This window comes from Schistocerca gregaria, chromosome 1 (genome assembly GCF_023897955.1).
Source record: "Schistocerca gregaria isolate iqSchGreg1 chromosome 1, iqSchGreg1.2, whole genome shotgun sequence".
In the NCBI taxonomy this organism is placed as follows: Eukaryota; Metazoa; Arthropoda; class Insecta; order Orthoptera; family Acrididae; genus Schistocerca; species Schistocerca gregaria.
The window spans coordinates 545,856,010-545,881,864 of NC_064920.1; the positions used below are offsets into that span (position 1 = coordinate 545,856,010).

At 38.1% G+C, this 25,855-nt stretch overlaps 2 protein-coding genes and 1 long non-coding RNA gene across 4 annotated transcripts in view; 2 read left to right on the top strand and 1 right to left on the bottom strand.

Moving 5' to 3' along the window:
• Nucleotides 1-1,855: 1,855 nt before the first annotated feature.
• On the bottom strand, nucleotides 1,856-12,319 carry LOC126355894 (uncharacterized). The gene is made up of 3 exons (XR_007565548.1): nucleotides 12,225-12,319; nucleotides 7,055-7,151; nucleotides 1,856-2,104 (listed from the first exon to the last, which is right to left on the bottom strand). It is a non-coding gene; the product is annotated as an uncharacterized LOC126355894 (long non-coding RNA).
• A 248-nt stretch (nucleotides 12,320-12,567) lies between these two features.
• Nucleotides 12,568-25,855, top strand: part of LOC126355899 (probable methyltransferase-like protein 25) — a 70,514-nt gene continuing 57,226 nt past the window's right edge. Inside the window, exon 1 of one of the 2 annotated variants that reach the window (XM_050006412.1) lies at nucleotides 12,568-13,717. In XM_050006412.1, the coding sequence (XP_049862369.1) occupies nucleotides 13,154-13,717 (564 nt within the window). In that variant the 5' untranslated portion in view covers nucleotides 12,568-13,153. The remainder of the gene's footprint in view (nucleotides 13,718-25,855) is intronic. The other variant, XM_050006420.1, reaches the window with a different exon arrangement.
• On the top strand, nucleotides 12,701-13,135 carry LOC126355914 (protein LTO1 homolog). The gene has a single exon (XM_050006431.1). The coding sequence runs from the start codon at nucleotides 12,701-12,703 to the stop codon at nucleotides 13,133-13,135; it is 435 nt and encodes a 144-aa protein (XP_049862388.1).

A 25,855-nucleotide genomic window follows, 5' to 3' on the forward strand; every position in this document is an offset into this window, starting at 1 on the left:
AAAACTTAAAGATTCTGGCACTGAAAGAAAAACTAAAATACTTGAAGAAAAATGCCAGTGACACGTGACTTTTTCCTATGACTGAATTTTTGTAATATTTTGTGCTGTGTTGTATTCTATCTAATGTATTAAAGTTGTCTCACAGTTCAAATTGTTTATCTGTGTTTGTCCTGTTAGTGATACTGCTACTATCCTAGTTGGTGTCTAATATCTGTTTATAGCTTATTTGGTCTGGACTAAGTTTCATCCAATCCCTTAAAATTAGAATTACTTCATATATAAAAACAGATTAGCAACACTGCAGTTTACTCGAATAAGCTACACGCCAGGTGCCAATTTCTACTTAAATGACGTAACAATGAGGTAGACTGTTAATGAAGCAAAATAATAGTAATAAAGCATCCTTGTTACTCTAACTTTGGAATGAACATATCTGCTGTAACAGTTATATACATGAGGCCCAATGTTATGTTTTGCATTGTTTATACCAGAAATATCCTAACATATTAAATTATGAGGGAAAGTGCTTCAAATCATAATTTTGTGTGTGCCATTTTCCGTGCAATACTCTGCACCTGGTAATGTTTATAATGGGAAACTATATTTTTTATGACAATACAATTTGAAGTGAGGCATGTTGAGAAATACATTGCTGTGGTGGGTTCTCTTTTCTGCAAAAGTAAGCATAGCATATGTGGCTCTCCTAGACACACCACTTGGTAATGTGTGTGGTGGAAACCTGTAACATTTAACATAACAGTATTTGTAGAGAGGCATTATTGAATAATACATTGCTAATATGGACAGTAGTGAGATTAGCATCGTACGGCTTTTCTAGCAATACTCTGCACCTGTTAATGTTTATAATGTCAGCCCATAACTTATCACAACAAAATTTGTAGCAAGATATTTCCAGAAATGCATTCCTATGATGGGTCACTGTTTTCTGCTATAGTAATCATAGCATGTGTGGCTTTCTTAGCAATACTCTGCACATGCTAATGTTTATGATGGCAACTCATAACTTCTGCCACAACTGTATTTGCAGTGAGGCATTTTTCTGTGGCACTATGCAATGACAAGGAATTGCCTTCTGTACAGGTGAGCATTAAATATGTGAAAAAAAAAACTGCATCAACATCAGTGACAGAGTGAGTTTCCCTCAGTATAAAGTATGACACTTCATACTGTAAACCCACAGCATTACAGTTCTGTTTTCATATTTTCCAAAGTAGCACACTCCTTAACTAATTATTGCTCTTGCACTGATCCCCAAAGTATTAGACATTGCTCACAAAATTCCATTGCCTTTTGTAGTAATGAGAACTTGTTTTTGGTGGCAATTTCTAAACACAAATTTGTCTTCAATTTCATGTATTTTTTTATACTATACAGTTTTACATAATATTGTGTGAAGTGCTGCTACACGCATTACTGCCTAGAATTAACAACATAATTCAATTCTTTGCACAACATTTTAGCTACACACACACACACACACACACACACACACACACACTTATGTTGGAAGAAAATCATATTGTAAACAAATAGTAGTGATTAATATGGAAACAATTTACCAAATAAACAATCCCAAGCTGACATTTTATGTTATTACACAAATGATTATTTTGTGCCTATGTGTTTACTGCATATTCACAAGTTTAAGCTAATCTAGGTGATAAGACTGCATTAATACTGAGCAGAAGTGCAGTAAAATAATCTCTAAACTGGAAGGTTCTAATAATAAAGAATGTGCTCTTAATATTGCAAAACTGTTAGACATTCACATATTTGTTGTTACAGTCGAAAATTTAAGAGATGTTTAATATCTATAGTGAACATTATACAGAAATATTCATTATATTTTATTCCACTCACTTACACTCACACACACTCTAAATGTAATGGAGTCATTTGTTCTCAAATTAAAGTACATACCCAGAAACTTAACATGTATATAAATAACAATACTGCATTGCTTTCACAACCAATATGATGCAAGAAATATATCTTTAATAATGAATCATCAACAGTTCCACATTAAAAAGTATCTCAGAAAATCAGCAGCTGGGTAATTGTCTGTAGGCAGCACATCCTGTCCCTGGCACACCAAAACTTCAAATTTCGCATCACACACCCAGTTCAGTGAGTAATTTTACGTTTGCTAGACAGCAGAAACAAAATAGATTACATGCTGAAATAATCTGAAAAATTGAAAATACGGCGAAATCCCATAACTATAATCATAATTTTTCATTAGGAACAATGTCTGAATTTATATTAGATTATTGGAAATGTTCATTAATTATAGCACGACAAACTGCTCTTCCAGGTAATGTATCATCACGATACACCTGCTGTCCAGGTAGCACGGGTTCGTTGTCTTCAATGTTGGGGTCTCTCTCATCACATAACGGATTTAAAAGTCGAGAAATTTCAGGATCTTCTGGTGGTTCTTCACTGCCTGTACTCCTCGCAATATTATGCAGGACAGCTGTACTCTCAATTATTGACATTGCTTCCAGTGGATTACATCTTATTCCTGCAGATAATATGGGAAATCTACTGTTCCACATACCATATTTTCTCTCAACAGTGTTTCTAGTTTTAATATGAGACCTGTTATATTAATGCTCTGCTTCATTTTGCAGATTTAAAAGTGGAGTTAACAAGTAGGATCTACATGCATAACCACTATCTCCCAATAAGTGACCTTGTGATATTTCTCCGTTTTCAAATTGAGCTCTGCGAGCGCAATTGAGAAATATGGTACTGTCGTGCACAGTCCCCAGCCATTGAGTGACAATATCTCTTATTAACAAATTGTGATCACTAATGGTTTGACAGTTACAGGAAAAATATGATTTCCTATTGCGGAAAAGTTCAGCATTATGTCCTCCAGAAGACTGAATTCTTATATGACTACAATCCAAGGTACCAACAACGCCAGAAATTCAGTCCAATTGACTAAAACCGAACATCACAGAGTGCACTACTTCTCTTTTAGGAAATTTTATAAAGTGAGGAGACAGTGATGCTATGATGTCTGATACATCACTGATGATTCGTTGTGCTGTTGTACGATGTATATTACTGTTGTCCCCAATAAGAATGTGGAATACACCTGTTGCATATGCCCTTAAAGTAATCAAAAGTCTGTTTATCGGAGAAACAGGGTTATTCCTATCAGTAGGAAATTCTTACCTATCATCAATTTGATTTAATAACCTGCAGACTGTTTCTTTTGACAGACGAAATCTCTCTTCAAACTTCCTGTCACCATAATCTTCAAAAGGGTTTCCCCTTTCCACAATCACTCCAACACGATTTCGGTCGCGATTTAAATGGTCAAGGTATAACAAATCTTCCTCAATGCCATCCATAACATCAAAATGCACCGCCATCTTAATAGTGCATGCTTCTAAAACCGCAGTTATGTCGAGAAAACCGGGAAAGAGCCCCAGTTAAATATAGCGGCGGTCGATACCCTCGTTTAACTTGGATCGATGTTGGTGCACTAGAATACTGCACTGAACAGGATTATATATTGACTTAAGCATGGTTAACTGTTAATCGAGATTGGTGCACTCTGCCATAAATAAGTAAAACTTTCTAGCACTTTCAGGGGTTCTCCATTCAAGGTAATATTTCCGTTGATTCCTTTCTCTCTTCCAAATGTCATTACTTCACTCTTATCTTTATTTTTAATCCATACCTTTTCATTACTTCCTTCCACGCATCAAGCTGTAACTGTACATCTACCTCTTTATCGCCCCATATTACCATATCATCTGCAAAAAACATCTTTTTGTCTTTTTCTTTTACTCTATAGTTAAATGATGATGTCATCCTCTTGGGTAAAATATTCCGGAGGTAAAATAGTCCCCCATTCGGATCTCCGGGCAGGGACTACTCAAGAGGAAGTCGTTTTCAGGAGAAAGAAAACTGGCATTCTACGGATCAGAGTGTGGAATGTCAGATCCCTTAATCAGGCAGGTAGGTTAGAAAATTTAAAAAGGGAAATGGATAGGTTAAAGTTAGATATAGTGGGAATTAGTGAAGTTCGGTGACAGGAGGAACAAGACTTCTGGTCAGGTGAATACAGGGTTATAAATACAAAATCAAATACGGGTAATGCTGGAGTAGGTTTAATAATGAAAAAAGAAATAGGAGTGCGGGTGAGCTACTGCCAACAGCATACTGAACGCATTATTGTCGGCAAGATAAGACACGAAGCCTATGCCTACTACAGTAGCACAAGTTTATATCCCAACTAGCTCTGCAGATGACAGAAATTGATGAAATGTATGAGGAGAAGGGAGACGAAAATTTAATAGTCATGGGTGACTGGAATTTGTCAGTAGGAAAAGGGAGAGAAGGAAACATAGTAGGTGAATATGGATTGGGGGAGAGAAATGAAAGAGGAAGCAGTCTGGTAGAATTTTGCACATAGGAGCATAACAATCATAGCTAACACTTGGTTCAAGAATCGTAAAAGAAGGTTGTATACATGGAAGAATCCTGGAGATACTAGAATGTATCAGGCAGATTATATAATGGTAAGAGAGATTTAGGAACCAAAGGCAGATGTGGACTGACCACAATCTATTGGTTATGAACTGTATATTAAAACTGAAGAAAAGGTGGGAATTTGAGGAGATGGGACCTTGATAAACTGAAAGAGCCGGAGGTTGTACAGAGTTTCAGGGAAAGCATAAGGGAACAATTGACAAGAATGGGGTAAAGAAATACACTAGAAGAAGAATGGGTAGCTCTGAGGGATGAAGTAGTGAAGGCAGCAGTGGATCAAGTAGGTAAAAAAATGAGGGCTGGTAGAAATCCTTGGGTAACAGAAGAAATATTGAATTTAATTGATGACAGGGGAAAATATAAAAATGCAGTAAATGAAGCAGGCAAAAGGGAATACAAACGTCTCAAAAATGAGATCGACAGGAAGTGCAAAATGGCTAAGCAGGGATGGCTAGAGGACTAATGTAAGGATAGAGGCTTATCTCACTAGGGGTAAGATAGATACTGCCTGCAGGAAAATTAAGGAGACCTTTGGGGAAAAGAGGACCATTTGCATGAATATCAAGAGCTCAGATGGAAACCCAGTTCTAAGCAAAGAAGGGAAAGCAGAAAGGTGGAAGGAGTATATAGAGGGTCTATACGAGGATGATGTACTTGTGGACAATATTATGGAAATAGAAGACTATGTAGATGGAGATGAAATGGGAGATATGATACTGCGTGAAGAGTATACCAGAGCACTGAAAGACCTGAGTCGAAACAAGGCCCCCGGAGTAGACAACATTCCATTAGAACTACTGACGGCCTTGGGAGAGCCAGTCATGACAAAACTCTACCATCTGGTGAGCAAGATGTATGAGACAGGCGAAATACCCTCAGACTTCAAGAAGAATATAATAATCCCAATCCAAAAGAAACAAGTGTTGACAGGTGTGAATATTACCGAACTATCAGTTTAATAAGTCACAGCTGCAAAATACTAACACGAATTCTTTACAGACGAATGGAAAAACTGGTAGAAGCCTACCTCGGCAAAGATCAATTTGGATTCCGCAGGAGTATTGGAACACGTGAGGCAATACTGACCCTTCGACTTATCTTAGAAAATAGATTAAGGAAAGACAAACCTACATTTCTAGCATTTGTAGACTTGCGAGAAAGCTTTTGACAATGTTTACTGGAATACTCTCTTTCAAATTCTAAAGGTGGCAGGGGTAAAATACAGGGAACGAAAGGCTATTTACAATTTGTACAGAAACCAGACGGTAGTTATAAGAGTTGAGGGGCATGAAAGGGAAGCAGTGTTTGGGAAGGGAGTGAGACAGGGTTGTAGCCTCTCCCCAATGTTATTCAATCTGTATATTGAGCAAGCAGTAAAGGAAACAAAAGAAAAATTCGGAGTAGGTATTAAAATTCATGGAGAAGAAGTAAAAACGTTGAGGTTCGTCGATGACATTGTAATTCTGTCAGACAGCAAAGGACCTGAAAGAGCAGTTGAACAGAATGGACAGTGTCTTGAAAGGAGGATATAAGATGAACATCAACAAAAGCAAAACGAGGATAATGGAATGTAGTCAAATTAAATCGGGTAATGCTGAGGGAATTAGATTAGGAAATGAGACACTTCAAGTAGTAAAGGAGTTTTGCTATTTGGGGAGCAAAATAACTGATGATGGTCAAAGTAGGGAGGATATAAAATGTAGACTGGCAATGGCAAGGAAAGCTTTTCTGAAGAAGAGAAATTTGTTAACATCGAATATAGATTTATGTATTAGGAAGTCGTTTCTGAAAGTATTTGTTTGGAGTGTAGGCATGTATGGAAGTGAAACATGGACGATAAATAGTTTGGACAAGAAGAGAATAGAAGCTTTCGAAATGTGGTGCTACAGAAGAATGCTGAAGATTAGATGGGTAGATCACGCAACTAATGACAAGGTATTGAATAGAATAGGGGAGAAGAGGAGTTTGTGGCACAACTTGACAAGAAGGGGGGACCGGTTGGTAAGACATATTCTGAGGCATCAAGGAATCACCAATTTAGTATTGGAGGGCAGCGTGGAGGGTAGAAATCGTAGAGGGAGACCAAGAGATGAATACACTAAGCAGATTCAGAAGGATGTAGGTTACATTAAGTACTGGGAGATGAAGAAGCTTGCACAGGATAGAGTAGCATGGAGAGCTGCATCAAACCAGTCTCAGGACTGAAGACAACAACAAATCTTTTTAATGTTGTGATGTCTGACAGTGATCTGTGTTAATAGTTGCCCCAGATGAATTTTGCAAAAGTACAGATGCAGAGTTCCAGACTTCGCCAGAGCCACGTCCTTCATAACTAGTTTCCAAGAACATCTTTATACTGAAGTTTCCACACGCTCATCAACAATCTTGCACTCTTTGGATGTCATCCTCTGCACAGGTTGACCTTTATCTCCCACACCAAGATATCGGTAAACCTCACAATGTGTGTGGGGAGGAGGGGGGGGGGTGCACTTGTGTGTGTGTGCACACACGCAAAACTGACCTCTGGTTTCTACTGTAAACTCCATAATTTTGATTTGTTAGGCAGTGCTGAATTAATTTTTTGGATGTTTGATCTCCTGCACTTCCATTGTCAGAATCTGAAACAAAAGAAAAGTGAAAAGAACAAAGTTATTCACAGCTGTAACAGCATTGTTACTTTTTGACTTTTGCCCCCTCCAATATGTTGCACACATTCACCATGAACAGAAGTTAACACATTTTATTGGTCCAATTCAAAAGTCATTCAAGCCTGCCAACATCAGAGTAGCAAAATATAATGGCATCAAAAGAATCCTTACATTCTAAAATATCCTGAGGCATGTCTTACAAGTAATGCATTTCGAAATACAAAACATGCTTTCGCTTCTGACAAAGCAATAAATTTGCCACTGTGTAAGTTAATTGTTGCAATTTTGGTGCTACCAGTATCATGCAGAGCTGCTGCAGCCAGTTCTGTTTCACTGCAATATAGAGCACATAATGTGTGCCACACGGCTACTGAAAAAATACACAGTTGGTTCATACTTATGTAATAGTAGCTGACAAAAAAATACTTAAAATGTAGTTCACGTGAATCCTAACTTCAATACATTTTAAGTCTGCCCAACTGGACACAAAAGGACTATTTTTAGTGGAATTCGGGGCAATATCACTAGTAACTCTGTATCATCACTTAAAAGAAAGAAGCAAATCAGCTATATACATAAAGTAATAATTAATTCTAAAGTTCTACTGCAGGATTAAACAAGGTTCAGATTGTCAGCAAGAATATACATGTGTAGTTATCACTACTAACTACACACACCTGTTTTGCTGTCTTACTGTAGGCCAGATACAAAACTGCATTATAACTAAACAGAAGGAACTTCTGCCCAGTTACAATTCTGGCCACACTTAAGAATTTTGTAGACAGTACCACATTAAAAACACAAACTATAGTTAAATTCTATACCAGTGAGTTATTTGGGTTTGGAAGGCTAATTTGACAATCTTTTACATATACACGTTAAATACAAGTTAAGAAGCTTTAAGTAATTAGTTCTTATCTTGTTTGAATAATCAACACTTAGCTACATCTACATTTTTACACACATGAACACCAGTATCTCAAGTGAAAACACGGAAGAATGGTGACCCCATTCAACCTACTGAAAATGACGGGAAACACCCTGATTGCACATTAAAAGATAGCAAGTGCAAAATTGAAACCACCTTGCAGATATAACCCTTCTTGATGGTGCCATTTGGCAATCAAGAAGTCTATCTTTAGTCTAATGGGGACTTACTGAATGTTGCGATTTCGTAGTGCAGTTCTTCCTCATTCCTAAAACAAACGAACAGCCCCCGATAACCCTAGGTATTCACTGCAACCTCCTGCTGAATAATCATTGAACTATACACACTGATTCATCCTAAATACTGAAAACCCCAACTACACAAATCTCTATCTGAAGAAAAACAACTAGGTAGCAGAACCTGCACAACAGACGCCTCTATTAAGCCAACCAAAATCTGTTCAGTATGTCTTCCCCATGCTAAAATTATTCTAGTACCCACACCCAGAAACAATAGCCCACTCCCTTGAGCCATGTTCCCCCATTCTTAGCCTGATTCATCAATTTCCACAACCACACCCATCTCCCAAAAAGCCATTATACACGAACCATTCCTAATGGACCTCCCAACCTTGTTAAGACATCACCAAATGTACAGGTCTGTGATTTGAGAAGTACGAATAATTATATCCATATCTAGAAACAAATGGCAAGCAAAATTAAAGTCAACAAACACACATTTTATTCAAATTGTTAGACTGTGTCCCACATAAAAGTAACTCACTGGCAAGCCAACAACTTACAAAAAACAAGTACTGCACAGCTAAAACTCTATTTGAAGATACCATCACTCACAATCTAATGAGAAAAATGTCCCACACCAGAGTGGGTCATTGCCATCCTCTATCAGGCCCTCTGCATAGAGAACCCATTACAAAGACATTGTGCCTAAATGTCACAGGCACAACAGTAACAATAAGGAGAGCCCTCATGGCATCAAAAACTAAACAGACATCCATCATCTAAGTTGTCCCAAAACACTTTCATTTGTTTTGCTTGTTTCAAGTTTAAAAAGTTGTTGGATCAAAAATGCCAGCTTTCGTCACTTACATGTTTGCTATTTGTTCTGATCATAGTCCTTTGTTGGAACAGATTTGGTCATACGTATAAAACTAATTTCCATTCAGACAGACTGCTTTCTTTATCAGATTTTTTGGACTTCAAACATTTGAAACATTTCATCTGATGAGACTTGTCTGCTTTTCTCTTAGGTAGATCATTTTAAGTAATATGTTGTTTATGCTTTTCCAGTTAGAGTTGCATCTATCTAGTTTATCTGTAAATCAAGTTTAGAACAGTCGGCTGTATATTGTCACATATGGAAAGTGTCACTCATAAGGTACTCAAAATTTGTGTTTTACTCAGTCACTAAAATCAGTTGCTACTTAACTTCTGTTAATTATAACCCTTTGCTATCATGAATGCTCTAATGTGGTTTGGGGCCTCTCGTGACATGTTAATGCACTTCTGATACGGTTCCTTCTTTAGGTGTGTTTGATATAGTGTTATGTTTTCCTCTGGTCTCCTTTCTATAATTTAAACATTCTGAAAACATCTCAATCATAGGTACTTACAATCATCACCTGTAACATGACATGCCCTATGATCTCTTTGAAGAATCAAATACATCAACACTTCTTTTCATTGAATTCTGCACAGGACTGGAATATTCACATCTGACATTTCTGGTGTCTTCATTCCACTTATGAAATAGCTTTGCATAATACCAGTAAACTTAAGGTGTTGTCCTGCTCAACTTACCAAGAAAAATGCCTTTTCCAGCCTACTATGGATGCACAATGTGGAACATTACTATATTAGTTTTTGAATTATTACTGAACATTGTAACAGCTTGAATTTCGTTTATAATGTGGGAGTGACTGGCAAGTATTGCTGGTAAGCCAGTAACACGAAGCTACAGTGTCATAAATTGAAACAAAAGTAGACAAACTAAGAAAATTAATCCTGGCCATTCTTCCTCAACATCACGTGGACCTTCATTGTTTGTTTCAAGCACAACAAATCTTTAGCACAGATTTTCTACCACCTCAGTCATTTATACAGAAAACAGACCCTGCCACATTAGCCTGTTGTACGCCAGTTCCTCTATAAGATGGCATTATGAACTAAATTTTGATGGAGCTTTATTACATGTACCCTTCATTTATGCATAATGTTTCTTATTATCCACACTTATGTTCCTGACTATCTCAATACACCGTGCCAAATTTGATCTCCTGCTAGATGAACAAATGAATAAAGTTTCAGGGCACCTTGATATTAATGGTTTATCATAAAGCTTGGTGTAGCCTGATGTACTGTGAAAACCTCAAAATGAAAGTTGAAAGTAAAAATCAAGCACATTATTCCTTAAATACTAACAGAGGGGTCATGGCTAGGAATACTCTGGGAGATAAAGCAGATACACTACTGTTAAAAAGATACACTAATTTAGTGTGAAGATGAAATGTGAAATACTTGCTATTAAGTCTCCATTAAAACACATTTACAAAGCATTTACGTGTTACAGAGGTTGGGCTATAGAAAAATATCATGTACAGTGTGTAGGCTATTAAACAATTCCTTTATTCACAATGCAGTCTTTTGCACTAACATAGGAGGTATCATTTTAATGTTCATTAGCATCAGAACTGCCATCTGGTGACATTTATTGGCTTGCCAATTCCTAGAACACACTTTCAAAAAAGTTATCTTTTTTTGTTATTGTCCAGACATTGAATGACCCTCCATCGGTATAAGTTCGAAGGGAGAGGATGTGAAAACCACAATCGTACTGATGCACAGACCTAATACAATTCAGTTCACCATGGAGGTGTTCCTTCGACATTTCCACAATCTTTTACTTGTTGACTTCCCAGAGTTATGGTAGCATGTCCTGCTTATTTCTTTCACCATTTCACACATTTATGGGCTAAAGGTTGACATGGATTACTGAAGCATCCTTTCTAGACCATAATTTTCTTGGTCTTTTACATGTAGACGCCAACGTTACATTTACTAGGTCAAATGCGCAGTATTACTGAATCAAATAAGCATTTAATACCAGAAATACTGTGAAAATGCCTCCCTCGCAATTATTGGGGTAAGCACTGTAATAATTACTATTTAAAATACCTGATGTGTAAATACGTCAGATTACGAAAAAAAAATTGCAATCTGAAAGAGTCTGCTAATGTTTTGGGATATCTAGCTTGATGGTACTGGCTCCAAAACAACAAACAGCCTGTAAGTCTGTAGCGCCCTCCCCGTTTATTCTTACGTTCATGGCCATGGTCAAGAGTCGCAGCCGACGAGTAATCGCAGCCATCAGTTGACCTGACCTGACATTCCTGGAAACAAAACCACTGTGCCGATACAATATCTACTGACTCTAGAAAATCTATGTAGCGGTAACCAATGAACAACACGAACTCGTGCAGTTCTATTTCACATTTAATAATAAAATATATTAACGCCTTGCAAATGGGCACAGGTACGAGTTCGATTTTACACATAGCACTGTTCATGCAACATCCTGTCCAGCAATGCGGTACAAAGGTGCTTTTTTCCACTTCCATGATATAACGCCTAACTCACCCACCTTTACTCAGTGGAGAAAAACGCAAAGATAACAGCAGAAGACAATCCTAGAAATGGGAGATATATTTCTTATTTAGTAGTAAAAATGTCAAACTATACTTCAATAAACTAAAAACATAAGTTCTCAGTAAAACGGAAATTGTGCGTATCGTCTCGTTGCATCGCACGAGACTTCCATCATGTCAACAAGAACGCGCCGCCTTCTTTCTATTATAGAAGAGGTGAAGAATTACGTGTTGAATTATGGATGAAATTGGTTCCTCTTGCAAATTATGATCCTTGTGGATTATAATATTCAACTTACCTTCTTCATAACACGCTAACAAACGTTCAACGGACAAGACACATTAATGCACCCCATACTTGACAGCGCACAGACCAGCAAGACAGACACTACGGAATACGTATCAGAGAACAACAAGAACAGCTAAGGACTACTAAGTAGTGAGTACATACCTTCGAATCTCCGACCATAAATATTGAAAATATCATACACATTACACTCATTACAGTGTAGCACACAAAGATCGTGCTATGCCAAAGATACGTACGTATCATGCACAGTAAATTCAATAGATAGAGAAGCCTGTGGTATTGACGTCACAGACTGGTTACCGTGAAGTCTACTGTACCTTTATAACAAATCGATTGCATGATAGCTTCTGTCATCCATATTATTACAGTGTTCAAAATTTATTACGACTTTTACATCAAGTTTTAATTTTACAGCGTATTTTTTTATCACTGTCCACGTTCGAACACTAAGTCATTTTAACTTCAACCATGATCTTTGAGACTTAGTTGTTCAATGCATGGTGCATGTCGTACGATGAGAAATGTTTGCTGAGGTAAAAGTTGTGTAAAATGAAGTTTAAAAAGCCGCAGTTAATAATTTTGGTTCAAAAACGAAAGGTGATTTGATAACCGTCGCAATGGAGGTTCCCATTGTGCATGACACTCAAGTAAATGAAAATGACATAAACGATGTCTTCGAATCGCTGCTGTTAAGCGAAGAAAAATTAAGTGCAGAAGGTTTTCAGGAGGGGTTGAAGAAAGGTTCTGTAGATGGGTTATGTGAAGGTTTCCATTTGGGATATCACAGAGGTGCAGAAATAGGCGCAGAGATTGGTTTCTATAAAGGAGTTATTCAGGCCTGGCTTATCATCAGCAGAACGCCAGGAAATAATTCCAAAGGAGAGAAGGACTTAGAAAAGTTTATGGAGTTGTGCCGATCTTTCCCAACCAGCAATTCAGAAAACGAGGACATCCTGGATCTCTTGGGTTCCATAAGAGCAAAGTATAGGAAACTGTGTGCTTTGTACAAATTTAATACTATTATTACAACTTCGGCGAAACTATCATTCTGATAAACCTACATTTTTAAAATGGCGCTTCGAGCGAAATTAGGTGAAGTTATAGAGTTTTTTAATAGGTTCTCGCAATTAGCAAACTGTCATTTGGTAAATTTCATCACTGAAGATCTTTGGGATACATGTGTACCAGAGGAATTGAAGAGTGAGATCGAGTATGTGGGTATGGACAGTGCATTGAGTTTGTTTTGGGACTCGAAAACAGACTCTGCATCAAGCATGTGCCATCTCAGTAAATACTTGATGGAAGCCAACAAAATGTCAACTGGTATTTTGAACGATGTTTGCTTATCACCTTCTGATCTTCGGAGCAAGATTATATCTTGGGGAACTAGTTCTCAGAGTATTCCACAGCTTAATCAGTTTATGTCCCCCAAAAAGGCACATGAAGTTGAAATAATGAGTGAACTGGTTGCTGCACTTTCAAAAGTGGCTGGTACAAGCCACATTGTTGATGTTGGTAGTGGGAAAGGCTACTTGACCTCTCTGCTTGCACTACACCACAGTCTGAAAGTGTTAGGAGTTGATTCTTCTTCAGTCAATACACATGGGGCAACCAAACGGACCCAGAAATTACAGGTATATAAATAACTACCATTTGTGTGACAAAAAATTAAATGTGCATATCCCAATAATTTTATTTTAGGATGTTGTACACAGATCTTTGATGTAGATATTGAGTGAAGTGAGACAATAGTTAACCTGTTATAAATAAATTTTGAAACTGCACTTCTCAAGTATTGTATTTGTCTAATCGCCCTGTTTTACTGGGAAAAATATTTTATATTAATTTCAATCAGTTCAGGCAAATGCCCAATACCAGTAACACGGTAAATGATTCCTTACCAGTGTTCTTGTCCATATTGGTATCAAAGACAGTGTTAGGATTTGACATGAACTTGCTACATTCTTTTCTCATTGATGATTGGAGAATTTTGTAGGAGGATATAATGTACTGTTATGTTAGTCTCCAGATCCATTTAAACACAGAGCACATCCTTGAAGATAAGTGTCTCAATCAACAGTATTTGCAATGTAAATGCTGGTGCCTAAGCTCTAAAATAAATTTCCCATATATTTCTCTAACTGAAACAGATTAAGCTGCTTTGAATTGGCTGTTATGACATTTAATGCCATCGTATTTTTATTTCCTTTTAGTTCTAGATCGCACCTTTGGTAATGGATATTCTTATTTGTCTTGGTAAAATATGGACATGAAAGGTTATCATAGATGAATAGAATGTGAAGCTATATAGTCTGCAATGATTTGCATTCTGTTCTGCTGAAAAATAACAATTTTCTCAACATACTGGGAGCTACTCAGGTCTTTATTTACGTAATTACACAACTGCCCTCTGCCTCCATCTTTTCTTTTTGTGAAAAGTTTTATTCGTAAATTTTGCTGTGGCACCCTATGAACATCTGCTAAGTGGAATTGGAAGATACTTGTATTTGAAAGGAAGAAGAGAGAGAGGGGCGAGGCATCACTTATAGCCATACAGCTTAAAAAGGCAGATTTCTGAAGTTCTAAGGCTGCATTGCAATCAAACAACTGGGAAAAAAAGTGATATCATGGCTTTTTCCAATTTTTGTCATGAAAACTCGCACTTGCAACTCCAAAAAGCAGAATCAGAAATTTCTCTAGACCTACTGGCAAAACACAAGTAAAAAACCACAGGCTTCACACACCTACATAATTCTATTAAAAGTGACCAGAACCCCAACAACTCAAACACAAAAGTAATAAAAAAAAAAAGGAACAAACTAAACTAAATCAAGATCAATCATGCCTTTAAAAAAACTTTTGATCCTCTCCGACAACCTCTAAAAACTTCCTCAGACCCAAAACCTGCCCCATCAATCTTAAAAATATCCACCCCCCCCCCCCCTCCCAACAACACATTCAACTCATCACCCTCGTCCTACACATCCTCTCTACAGACCTCCTAAAAACATAACCATACCACCCTCCTCAGGACATTCCTCATCAAGTCCACAGGTTCCCTCTTACTATAACTCTGAAAAATCACAATCGGAATACCCACTGCCCTGAAATAACAACCTCTCCCATACTTGCTCTAACTGAAATGCAACTCTTCAGTTTCAGCGATGACCCCTGGCCCACCCAATTTCCTCCTATAATTAACATACACCTTGCAACAAAAAGAAAATCAGTGTAAAACAGTTCCAGCACTCACATCAGAATCATGCACAAAAACTTAAAGATGATTTGTAACAAAAGTAATATGTTAGTAAAACATTCTCCCTAATGACCAACCTAGATTTCTCGAAAAAGGTACTGTGGCGTATCAAATGCTAGATGTTGTCGTGATGACAGTGCATCACATTTAGGTGCCGGGTCCGAGACACTGGAACTATCGTAAACTTCATGCACTGGCCACAGGTATGGCACCTAACATATTCTGCTATTACTCCAAAATGCCGCAGAAACATTATAGATAATGTATGATCATCCAAAGGAGCAAGTAATGAAAAGCTGGTAAACTTATCAGTCATATCCATATCTAACAAAGAAATTAAAAAGGTATTAAATTTCATTCCACATGAGAAACACGAAAATGCCCAAAGTGTAAACCACAAGGGAAAAAAGAAATAAAAGAAATCATAACAACTCACTGAAACAAAGCAAACACTTCCTAATCCATGCTACAGTACTGACTACCCGGGCTCCAATAAACTCGTGTTATCACACTGATAACCATGACTCAAATGAACTCAATACCACCCATTACACAGACAGCTCAACACGTCAACATCCACCACGAGAACATGACACCAAATACAACACGACATCAAACACAAACCAACTCAAAAACACCGTGCCACAGTGGCGATGTACTCCACACCACCATTATGTCAAGGGTCAAAGCTGACAAGTGAGATTGAGCACTTCCAGTGACCCCCTAATGATTTCTTTCACCAGTTTTGGACACATTAACTCTAGCTGTGACTAGTCATTTCTCCACTTTTGGCCACACCATTTTATTATAATTCTGGCTAGTTAAGCAATTGTAGCAGCAGTTTACTAGAAAGTAATTTGTTCATTATACAAGCACGAAGGAAACAAATATCCATGAAGTAGAGGAAAATTACAGCAATTGAGTGGAGCAGAAAAAAATAACAAAAACTGTTGTAGTGACAGGCCTAGAAACAATCTACAATTAATTTCTCTTTGGGAGCTGGGGAAAAAAAGAGGTTTTATCCATGTTAACAACTCTATTAGGGTTACTAATCATATCATTTACATACAAAATTTCAGCTACTTCCTGGAACCAATTAATGTTTGCCCCATGTAAAATAACCTCTTACCCCCATTAACTTTCAATGTATTTTTGTGACAAAAATTGGAGAAAACCATGATATCACTTTTTCCAGGTTGATTGTTTGCAATGCAACCTCAGAACTTTACGTATATGCCTTTTCGATAAATTTTTGCGTAGACACACAAAGATTTTCTTTATTAACTGTAAAGCCGGTGATGGAACACTCCAGAACTAAGTCCATTCAACATCCACCCCTTTCCCTCATTCCCCCCCCCCCCCCCCCCCCCCCCCCCCCCCCCTGCTGTCCTCAAGACGTAATGTGGACTACAGTGCCCAATAGATTCTTGAGGGTTTAGTCCAGAAATTTTATTTCCTGATGTTCTTGGAGCATTGTACAGCTTCCTTGCAGTACCAACCTTCATTTTCTCAACAGTAACCTCCATTGCCTTTTCAACTTTACTGGGAGAATACTTAAAGATACTTAAATTTATTATTTTTTGGTTGACTCAAAAACCTTGATTTAAAAGATGTTATGTTTTCTTAATTTATATTGCATATTTTACTATGTTACAAGGATAGATTAATTAATATGAGATCCTTGGGCCAGACTATTAATTACATCTATTTGATATAAAAATACCAGAAATATTTCAAAGGAGCTTACTTAGATAAAATTAGCATAGCTAGAATGCAAACCAAACCAATATAAAATACATTATGACCACCCACCTAATAGCCAGTGGCACAGATAACAATGGTGATGTGTCGTTGAATGAGGGCATAGAGGTTTTGGCAGCTTGCTGGAGAGAGTTGGTACCACATCTGCCTTGAACCACTCCATAACACTCCTGACCACATGAGGGTGCATTATATTGTTGAAAAATGCCATTGCCGTCAGAAAACACGATCATCGTGCACAATATTCCTTGGCCGCCATGGTGCTTTGTATGGACCCATGGATGCCCACATGAATGTTCCTCAGAGCATAATGGAGCCACCGCCAGCTATCTGCATCCCGCAGTACAGGTGTCAAGGAGATGGTCCCCTGGAAGTCAACGGATTTATGCCCTCCCATTGGCATGCTGAAGAAGGTATCAGGATTCACTAGACCACGAAAAGCTCTGCCAGTGTCAAGTGCTGATGGTCACGTGCCAATTTCAGTTGTAGTCGCCAATGTCATTGTCTTAACATTGACACATGCGTGGGTCATCGACTGTGGAGGCCCATTTTCAGGAGTGTTCGGTGCGGTGTGTGTTCAGACACACTTGTACTCTGCCCAGCATTAAAGTCTGATGTTCATTCTGCCACAGTTCGCCGCCTTTCCTGTTTTACCAGTCTGCCCAGCCTACAGCGTCTTTAATAAGGAGTGACCACCCAAACCAACCATGTCTAAACGTAGTTTCAGCATGTGTCGAAGACATTCACCACAGTACTCCTCGAACAGCGGACATATCATGCAGTTTTCGAAATGCTTGTGCCAAGACTCCAGGCTATCACAATTTACCTTCGGTCAAACTCAGATACATTGCGTGCCTTCCCCATTCTACACACGGACTGCATGCTCACTGACTCTACGTGCACCATGCTGTGTCTGGCTAGCAGCCATTCCTCACCAGGTGATGCTACTTTCACTTGGAGAGGTTTATATCGATTGTAGGTCAGTGATCATAATGTTCTGGCTGATGAGAGTATGTCCCTGCATATACCTGCAAGCATGGTGATAATAGGGAACAAACACTAAATACGGGTCTGTTAATGGTCACAGAAGTTTGATGGTATGTTTTTGGGTTGTACCATATTTAGCTTTTAAGAAATGAAACTATAATGGTTAACCTTACCTCTTAGCAAATTAAGTTTCTTCTGATGTTTTATTAAAATGTGTAGAATATGAAAAAGCAATTGTGTGATGCTTAAAGAATAACTCTACGAAACTCATCTTTTTCAGCACTGGCCTTTTGCACAAAATTATAACCCCTAACAAGTAGTAGTAAAAAATACATCTGTATCTATTTGTTGTTTATAGTAAGCTATTATAAGATTGGTTGGTATTCAAAAGAAGCTTAAAAATTCACTACTTACATGAAAGTGGCCATAAGTGGAGTAGTGGCTAAAAGGGGAGCTGTGAGTGTAATACACTATAATTGGCCCTTATATTTTATACATTTAAAACTTATGATTTTAATACGCCAGTGCTCACTGCTTTGACTAATCTGGTGTGGTATTATACCTACACCTGCTTGTCCAACAAATGTAAATAACTGGGAGAGTTTCAAAAGTTAATACAAAAGATTTCTTGCACATTTAAGAGGAGACAAATAATCACTTGCAGTGATGAATAAAATAGGTCAAATACTACTTGGCACCTATAATTTGCTGTGTTATAACTTTCTCAGTAGAATAAGTTAGTAACACGTTGCCTCAGCAGTGCTGTATGGTGAGTCAGTGCAGAGTTAGAGATGTTGCTGTTGACTGCTGGCTGAGTACGCACACATTGATGCAGGGAGAACTATCAAGAGGTGGGCTACACTAGGCATGGTCTGCATCTCAAGAGAACTGTGAAAGGGAGGTTGGTGGAGTTGATTAGTGAGAGTAAAGCAGGTGAATGGCAGAGCCACACATGGTCAAATACTTGCTGTAATGGGTAGGAAGACTAACTTTTTTTAGGATAAATAACAGGCTCCCCTTTATTATGACCCAGCACACACTTTGCGCAGCAGAGACAGAGCTGAGGGAGCCCAGTGTTTGTAAAGCATGCACTCTAATGAGGCACCACATAAGGATCCACAAGAGGCATACACAGGGTGATTGTGACTTTCATTGACCATAGAAATTTGCCCAGAATTATATGTTCATCAGAATTTGCAGTCTATTAAAAATAATGTACACCAGCTTGAAGTTGAATTACAGTCTTTGAATAGCATGGTGATGTGCATTACAGAGCACTAGTGTGGAGACAATGAAATACAGCATATACTGCTGCTGTCATCTGAAAGCGCAAGCTGCTACTGTAGAAGTAACTTAAAGGGTTGGAATCCATACATTTATATGAGAAGTGGCACACATTCTAAAATTAGAGAAGATATGATCACAACTCATGTAGATAACCATTTTGATTTGGCAGCCATTGAACTAATAAACCCATAAGAAGTTAATATTGTTATGTGCATCTGCTGCTCACCTGGTAGTAATGTGAACATTTTCTTCGACAAATTAGCGAAGTCCTGGAAAGAATCGCAGTCCCCAAAACTAACATAATAATATGTGGACATGTGAATATTAATGCATGTTCACAGTGAAATTAATAGCAACTTCTCAGCCATTTTGAACACTTATGGTGTTACACAAATAGTTAACACTGTTACTAGGGCATCAAAAAGTACAGATCAGTCTTGGACACTGTACTTACAGATATCAGCAGGAAAAAGTGGAAAGTATTTATAAAAAAATATTCATTTCTGAAATGATTACTGTCAGAAAATAAAGCTAAAGACAAGCTTGGTAAAACCAACAACATTGCAGGTATACAGAAAGATCTGTTTGAAATATAAAATACATACTTTTTCTAAGGCATTGTCAAATCCAACTTGGGACGAGTTGTACATGGAAAACAATGTAGATTCCAAGTTCTCTAAATTCTGCAGTATACGTAAATAAATTTTTTGAGGAGATAGTGCCAAAAGTAGCCACTTCAGCAGAAACTAAGAAAAATAGATGGATTCCTGTGGGTATTAGAAAGTCTTTCATTTATTTACACTAATCTGTGGTCCCTGCATCACTGTCAAAGGTACAAAAAGATAAACAGGAGGGTAGTGAATGCCGCAAAAAAAATCATTCAATAATAAAATAATATATATTGCAGAAAATAAAGCATTGCATTGGGCATCATGAAACTGAAAAAGGCAGACAAATATAAATTGGGGGGGGGGGGGGGGGGGGGTATAATAACAGAAAAATCCTCAGGAACTGTCAAAGTTTGGAAACGACTATTTGTCTGGTACTGTGGAGAAGTTGCAACAAAATATGATAAATATGTGGCATCCACAGTGGCTTACACTGCAAGCATATTTCCCACAACAGAGCTTTTAGTCAGGAAGACAATACAGAAGTTAAAAAAAAGAAAGAAAGAAAGAAAGAAATCAGCGGGCATATATAAGGTTCCTGTCTCTGTTCTGAAAGTTGCAAAGAGAATGTACAAGGTTCATTTACAGATATAATGAATGAGTCCTTTGGTTTTCCAGAGTACCTTAAGCACACACTTAGTGGAGATTACTGATAACCATAGGCCAGTTTCACTGCTGTGAGCCTTGTCAAAAATAAATGAATCAATAAATATAACCTTTTTAACAGAGCTCAGTTTGGTCTCCCATGTGGTGAGGTTCAATATTGGCTATTACAGAGTTCACAAAAGTGTTAATTGAAGCTCTGTCAATGATGACTGTGTCAGGGACATTTTCTTAGACTAATTCAAGGCTTCTGACCATTTTGATCATAAAATACTACAAAACAATCTACAAGCACTAGTTGTAAGACCCTTTGGTTAGCAGTCAACTATGCAGTTACCAAGATGGACATAGACATAGTTCAGATGTCTACTGGCAATAAATTTTTAGTTAAACAGTTGTTAGGCAAGAAACATGTAAACAAAGATTTGCCTAGTGTATTGGGTCCAGCTCTGTTCTTAATATGGGGTAGGCAAAATGGAACGGGCCCAGAAAATACTTTGTGGATCTTATCATAGGCAACCCAACTTACGGCCTCTGGGCTTAGTGGAGGTGTTGTAATTTGGGTTGTATATGATAAGGTGCATGAAATATTTTCCAGACCAGTTTTATGTTGCCCATGCTGTTTCTATCAATCAGGTTTCAGTCAGTATAAAATTCCTCTTTGTTGATAACAGCAACAATGTAATCACTGATGAAATACCAGAACTTCTATTAGAGAAAGCAAAGGAAACTGCCAGGGATGTTTACAATTGGGCAGTACGTAATAAGTCAACACAGAACATAAAGAAAACAAACAGTATGCACTTCAACATAAACTGCACATCTCTTCTCGATGACAGATGATAAATCAATAGAGTGCCTAAAAAACACAAAGTTTTAGGGATGAGTATTGATTGTCACTTGATATGGAATGAAAAATAAAGATAGTGGCAAAAAGAATGTCATCATTATGTTATACTCTCAAGAGTTCTGTCATCAGTTTGTAACCACCAATGACTTGTTGTGTCATACTATTCCTATATGAACCCAGTCCTTAGCTATAGGACTCTGTGGGGATCAGAAGCATAAAACATGGTCACAATTTTAAACTGCAGAAAACTGCTCAAAGAATTACTACTACTCCTGCTGCTGCTGCTGCTGCTGCTACTACTACTACTACTACTACTACTACTACTACTACTATTAATAGTAGTAGTCGTAGTCAGGCATAGTGTAGAGAATTATTTAAAAGCTGGGTATCCTTGCTGCGCCAAGGGAGTACCAATCTGTTGTGCAAATCAGGGGAAACATTACTATTTCACTAGTAGTTCAATGTATAATCATGGAAAAAGAGCCAATTGAGACATTCACCAAGGAAAAACAAAGACAAATCTAAAAACAGAATTTTTTGTCAGAGAATAAAATTGTAGAATAAACTGCCAAAGGAGATGAAAAAGAACAGAAAACTGCATCTGTGTGAAAAAAGTAGCTGAAAATTCCTCCCAAGTAATGTATATTATATAATTTAATATGATAATAATGTAATTAATGATTTTACAAGAAAACCATGTATCAGCATCTGCAAAGCGAAAAGTAATATCTTGTCATTCTCTTCAACACAGCATCTCCCTAATTATGGAGGGATACTGACTTCGTTTTTCAGGCAGACAAATTAGAGGCTATGAACATGTGTAGGGTTCATACATATCAGGCCTGGAGTAAGTTTTCCAAACATACTGGATAGAGTGCAAGGGGCCTAGCAGCATGTTCATCGTCCATGAATAATCAGCGTGTGTCCTTAGTGTGTGCAGTAGTGCAGTGCAGAACGGTGTTTTATGTTCTAAATTATATAGTGCATAATAAGTCACAGTATCAGATATGATACTGTGTGAAGAGTTTGACAGAGCACTGAAAGACCTAAGGCGAAACAAGGCCCCGGGAGTAGACAACATTCCATTAGAACTACTGATAGCCTAGGGAGAGCCAGCCCTGACAAAACTCTACCATCTGGTGAGCAAGATGTATGAGACAGGCGAAATACCCTCAGACTTCAAGAAGAATATAATAATTCCAATCCCAAAGAAAGTAGATGTTGACAGAAGTGAAAATTACCGAACTATCAGTTTAATAAGTCACAGCCACAAAATACTAATGCAAATTCTTTACAGATGAATGGAAAAACTGATAGAAGCCGACCTCGGGGAAAATCAGTTTGGATTCCGTAGAAATGTTGGAACACGTGAGGCAATACTGACCCTGTGACTTATCTTAGAAGAAAGATTAAGGAAAGGCAAACATATGTTTCTAGCATTTGTAGACTTAGAGAGAGCTTTTGACAATGTTGTCTAGAATACTTTCTTTCAAATTCTGAAGGTGGCAGGGATAAAATACAGGGGGTGAATGGCTATTTACAATTTGTACAGAAACCAGATGGCAGTTACAAGAGTTGAGGGACATGATAGGGAAGCAGTGATCGGGAAGAGAGTGAGACAGGGTTGTAGCCTCTCCCTGATGCTATTCAATCTGTTTATTGAGCAAGCAGTAAAGGAAACAAAAGAAAAGTTCGGAGTAGGCATTAAAATCCATGGAAAAGAAATAAAAACTTTGAGGTTCGCCGATTACATTGTATTTCTGTCAGAGACAGCAAAGGACTTGGAAGAGCAGTTGAACGGAATGGGCAGTGTCTTGAAAGGAGGGTATAAGATGAACAGCAACAAAAGCAAAAAGAGGATAATGGAATGTAGTCGAATTAAGTTGGGTGATGCTGAGAGAATTAGATTAGGAAATGAGACACTTAAAGTAGTAAAGGAGTTTTGCTATTTGGGGAGCAAAATAACTGATGATGGTCAAAGTAGAACAGATATAAAATGTAGACTGGCAATGGCAAGGAAAGCATTTCTGAAGAAGAGAAATTTGTTAACATCGAGTATTGGTTTAATTGTCAGGAAGTCATTTCTGAAAGTATTTGCATGGAGTGTAGCCATGTATGAAAGTGAAACATGGATGATAAATAGTTTAGACGACAAGAGAATAGAAGCTTTCGAAATGTGGTGCTACAGAAGAATGTTGAAGATTAGATGGGTAGATCACACAACTAATGAGGAGGTACTGAATAGAGTTGGGGAGAAAAGGAGTTTGTGGCACGTCTTGACTAGAAGAAGGGATCGGTTGGTAGGACATGTTCTGAGGCATCAAGGGATCACCAACTTAGTACTGGAGGGCAGCGTGGAGGGTAAAAATCATAGAGGGAGACCAAGAGATGAATACACTAAGCAGATTCGGAAGGATGTAGGCTGCAGTAGGTACTGGGAGATGAAGAAACTTGCACAGGATAGAGTGGCATGGAGAGCTGCATCAAACCAGTCTCTCAACTGAAGACCACAACAACAACAGATTGTGTATCACATAAAGAGCATTGTACAATAGGATCTGATGGAATGAAGCAGTGCAGTTGTCAAGACACTTATCGCATACTCAAGAGGATGGGATTTGCTCTCTCCAATAATCCTGTTTTTGGTTTACCATGGTTTTCCTAAATCATGTCAGGCAATTACCAGGATGGTTTCTTCATTAAGACCAGGCCTGTCTACCCATTCTATCATCATAAAAACATATTTTATATGTTTGTATATATTTTGAGCTATTTATTTTAGGCCTAATTGTATTGTGCCTAGTCCTGTACCATAGTGAGACAATTCCTGGATGGATAAATAAATCAACACCTTAATAGACAGCATCTTCATATACCAGGTATCTGCCCTAAGAGTCATCAGGCATATTTTCTCTGGTTTTTTGGCAGATGTTTGCAATTTTGTTTCCACATTGAGCAGCTGGAGTCAGCACAACCAGTTACTACTTGGTGCATCTTTTATGCGACACCTTGTGTCAACAGAAAGCATTAGCTTGTTTCCCATTACAAACCAAATTATTTTTGAATCAGAATGTTATGCGCTCATTCGATAAAGGACCCTCAAATTAATCTAGTCCAGTATTTGTTCTATCGGTATGTATTAACAGGGACAGTAAAACACGAAGAGTAAAAGGAGTCTGCCAGCAACTCAGTAGCACTGCATGCTTTGCAGCAGCAATCAGCATAGGCCTGGGCAGTGCTGTCACTGCTGGAGTTCTGATTATTCTTCCAGTTTTGCTGTCCATGTTAATACATATTGATAAAACAAATATTGCACTAGACTAATCTGGGACTGCTGTATCAGATGGCCACATTAAATTTTGCTTTCCATTGACAATGGATGTCGCATGAAAGATATGACTGAACACTATGTCCAATGGCTGATCCCAGCTACACAATGCAAAAACAAAATTGCAAATATCTGCTGAAATACCCGAGAAAATGTGCTTGAGGACTCTTAATGGAGACATCCTGTATAAAGACATTATCAATCGGATTAATGTTAATACAGTAATGTGTAGTATCTCAGTCCATGATGTCAGTTTGTAAGCCTATAAATAAAATGAAATGTGAATGTGTAAGGGACATTCAAATGAAACCTGGTCAGTAGTTAAAGTAGCTGTAATGATTTTACTAACTCAAAAATGTAGTTATACACAGTACACATACTCAAAAATAGTCGCCAAAACTGTTGGCACATTTATCCCATTGTGACACTAGCCAGTCGATTCCGTCCTTGAAGAAGTTAGTAGGCTGCAGTCGGATCCAGGCCTGGACCCAGTCACACATTTCGTCGTCCTTTGCAAATTGATGCCCGAAAATAGCTTGTTTTAGAGGTCCATGGTGATTCTGCAGTTGACCAAGACTAAAGCATTCAATTCCGCAACCATTTCCAGTATGATGACATGATGAGCCTGTCCAGGACGAGCATCGTCTTCCCATGATTCACACCCCTCAAGGAATCGTTTGCACCAGTCCACAGCGCTTGAACGACTCAGACTGCACTCACCATACACAGCCTCCATCCGTCGATACATTTCACGGCCTACAACTCCCTCCGCCACCAAAAATCAAATCATTCCTCATTGGTCTTGCTTACTCACGTGCATTTTCGGTAGTGGATGATAACTTGTGTGACCACCTTCTCTTTGGCATGAAACTGCACTGGCGTTATGCAACACCAAACGGTGTGCACGTGTCAGTCTCTTTACCAAAAGGTGGTGCCACCATACCCACAGTTATGTGGTGCCACCTTATGTGTAAGGCAAAGGTAGACACACTGACCAGGTTTCATTTTAATGAACCTCATACTTTGCAGAAT

Excerpts from the sequence above, each read along its gene's own strand:
- LOC126355914 (XM_050006431.1), top strand. The coding sequence starts at position 12,701 with ATGGAGGTTCCCATTGTGCATGACACTCAAGTAAATGAAAATGACATA.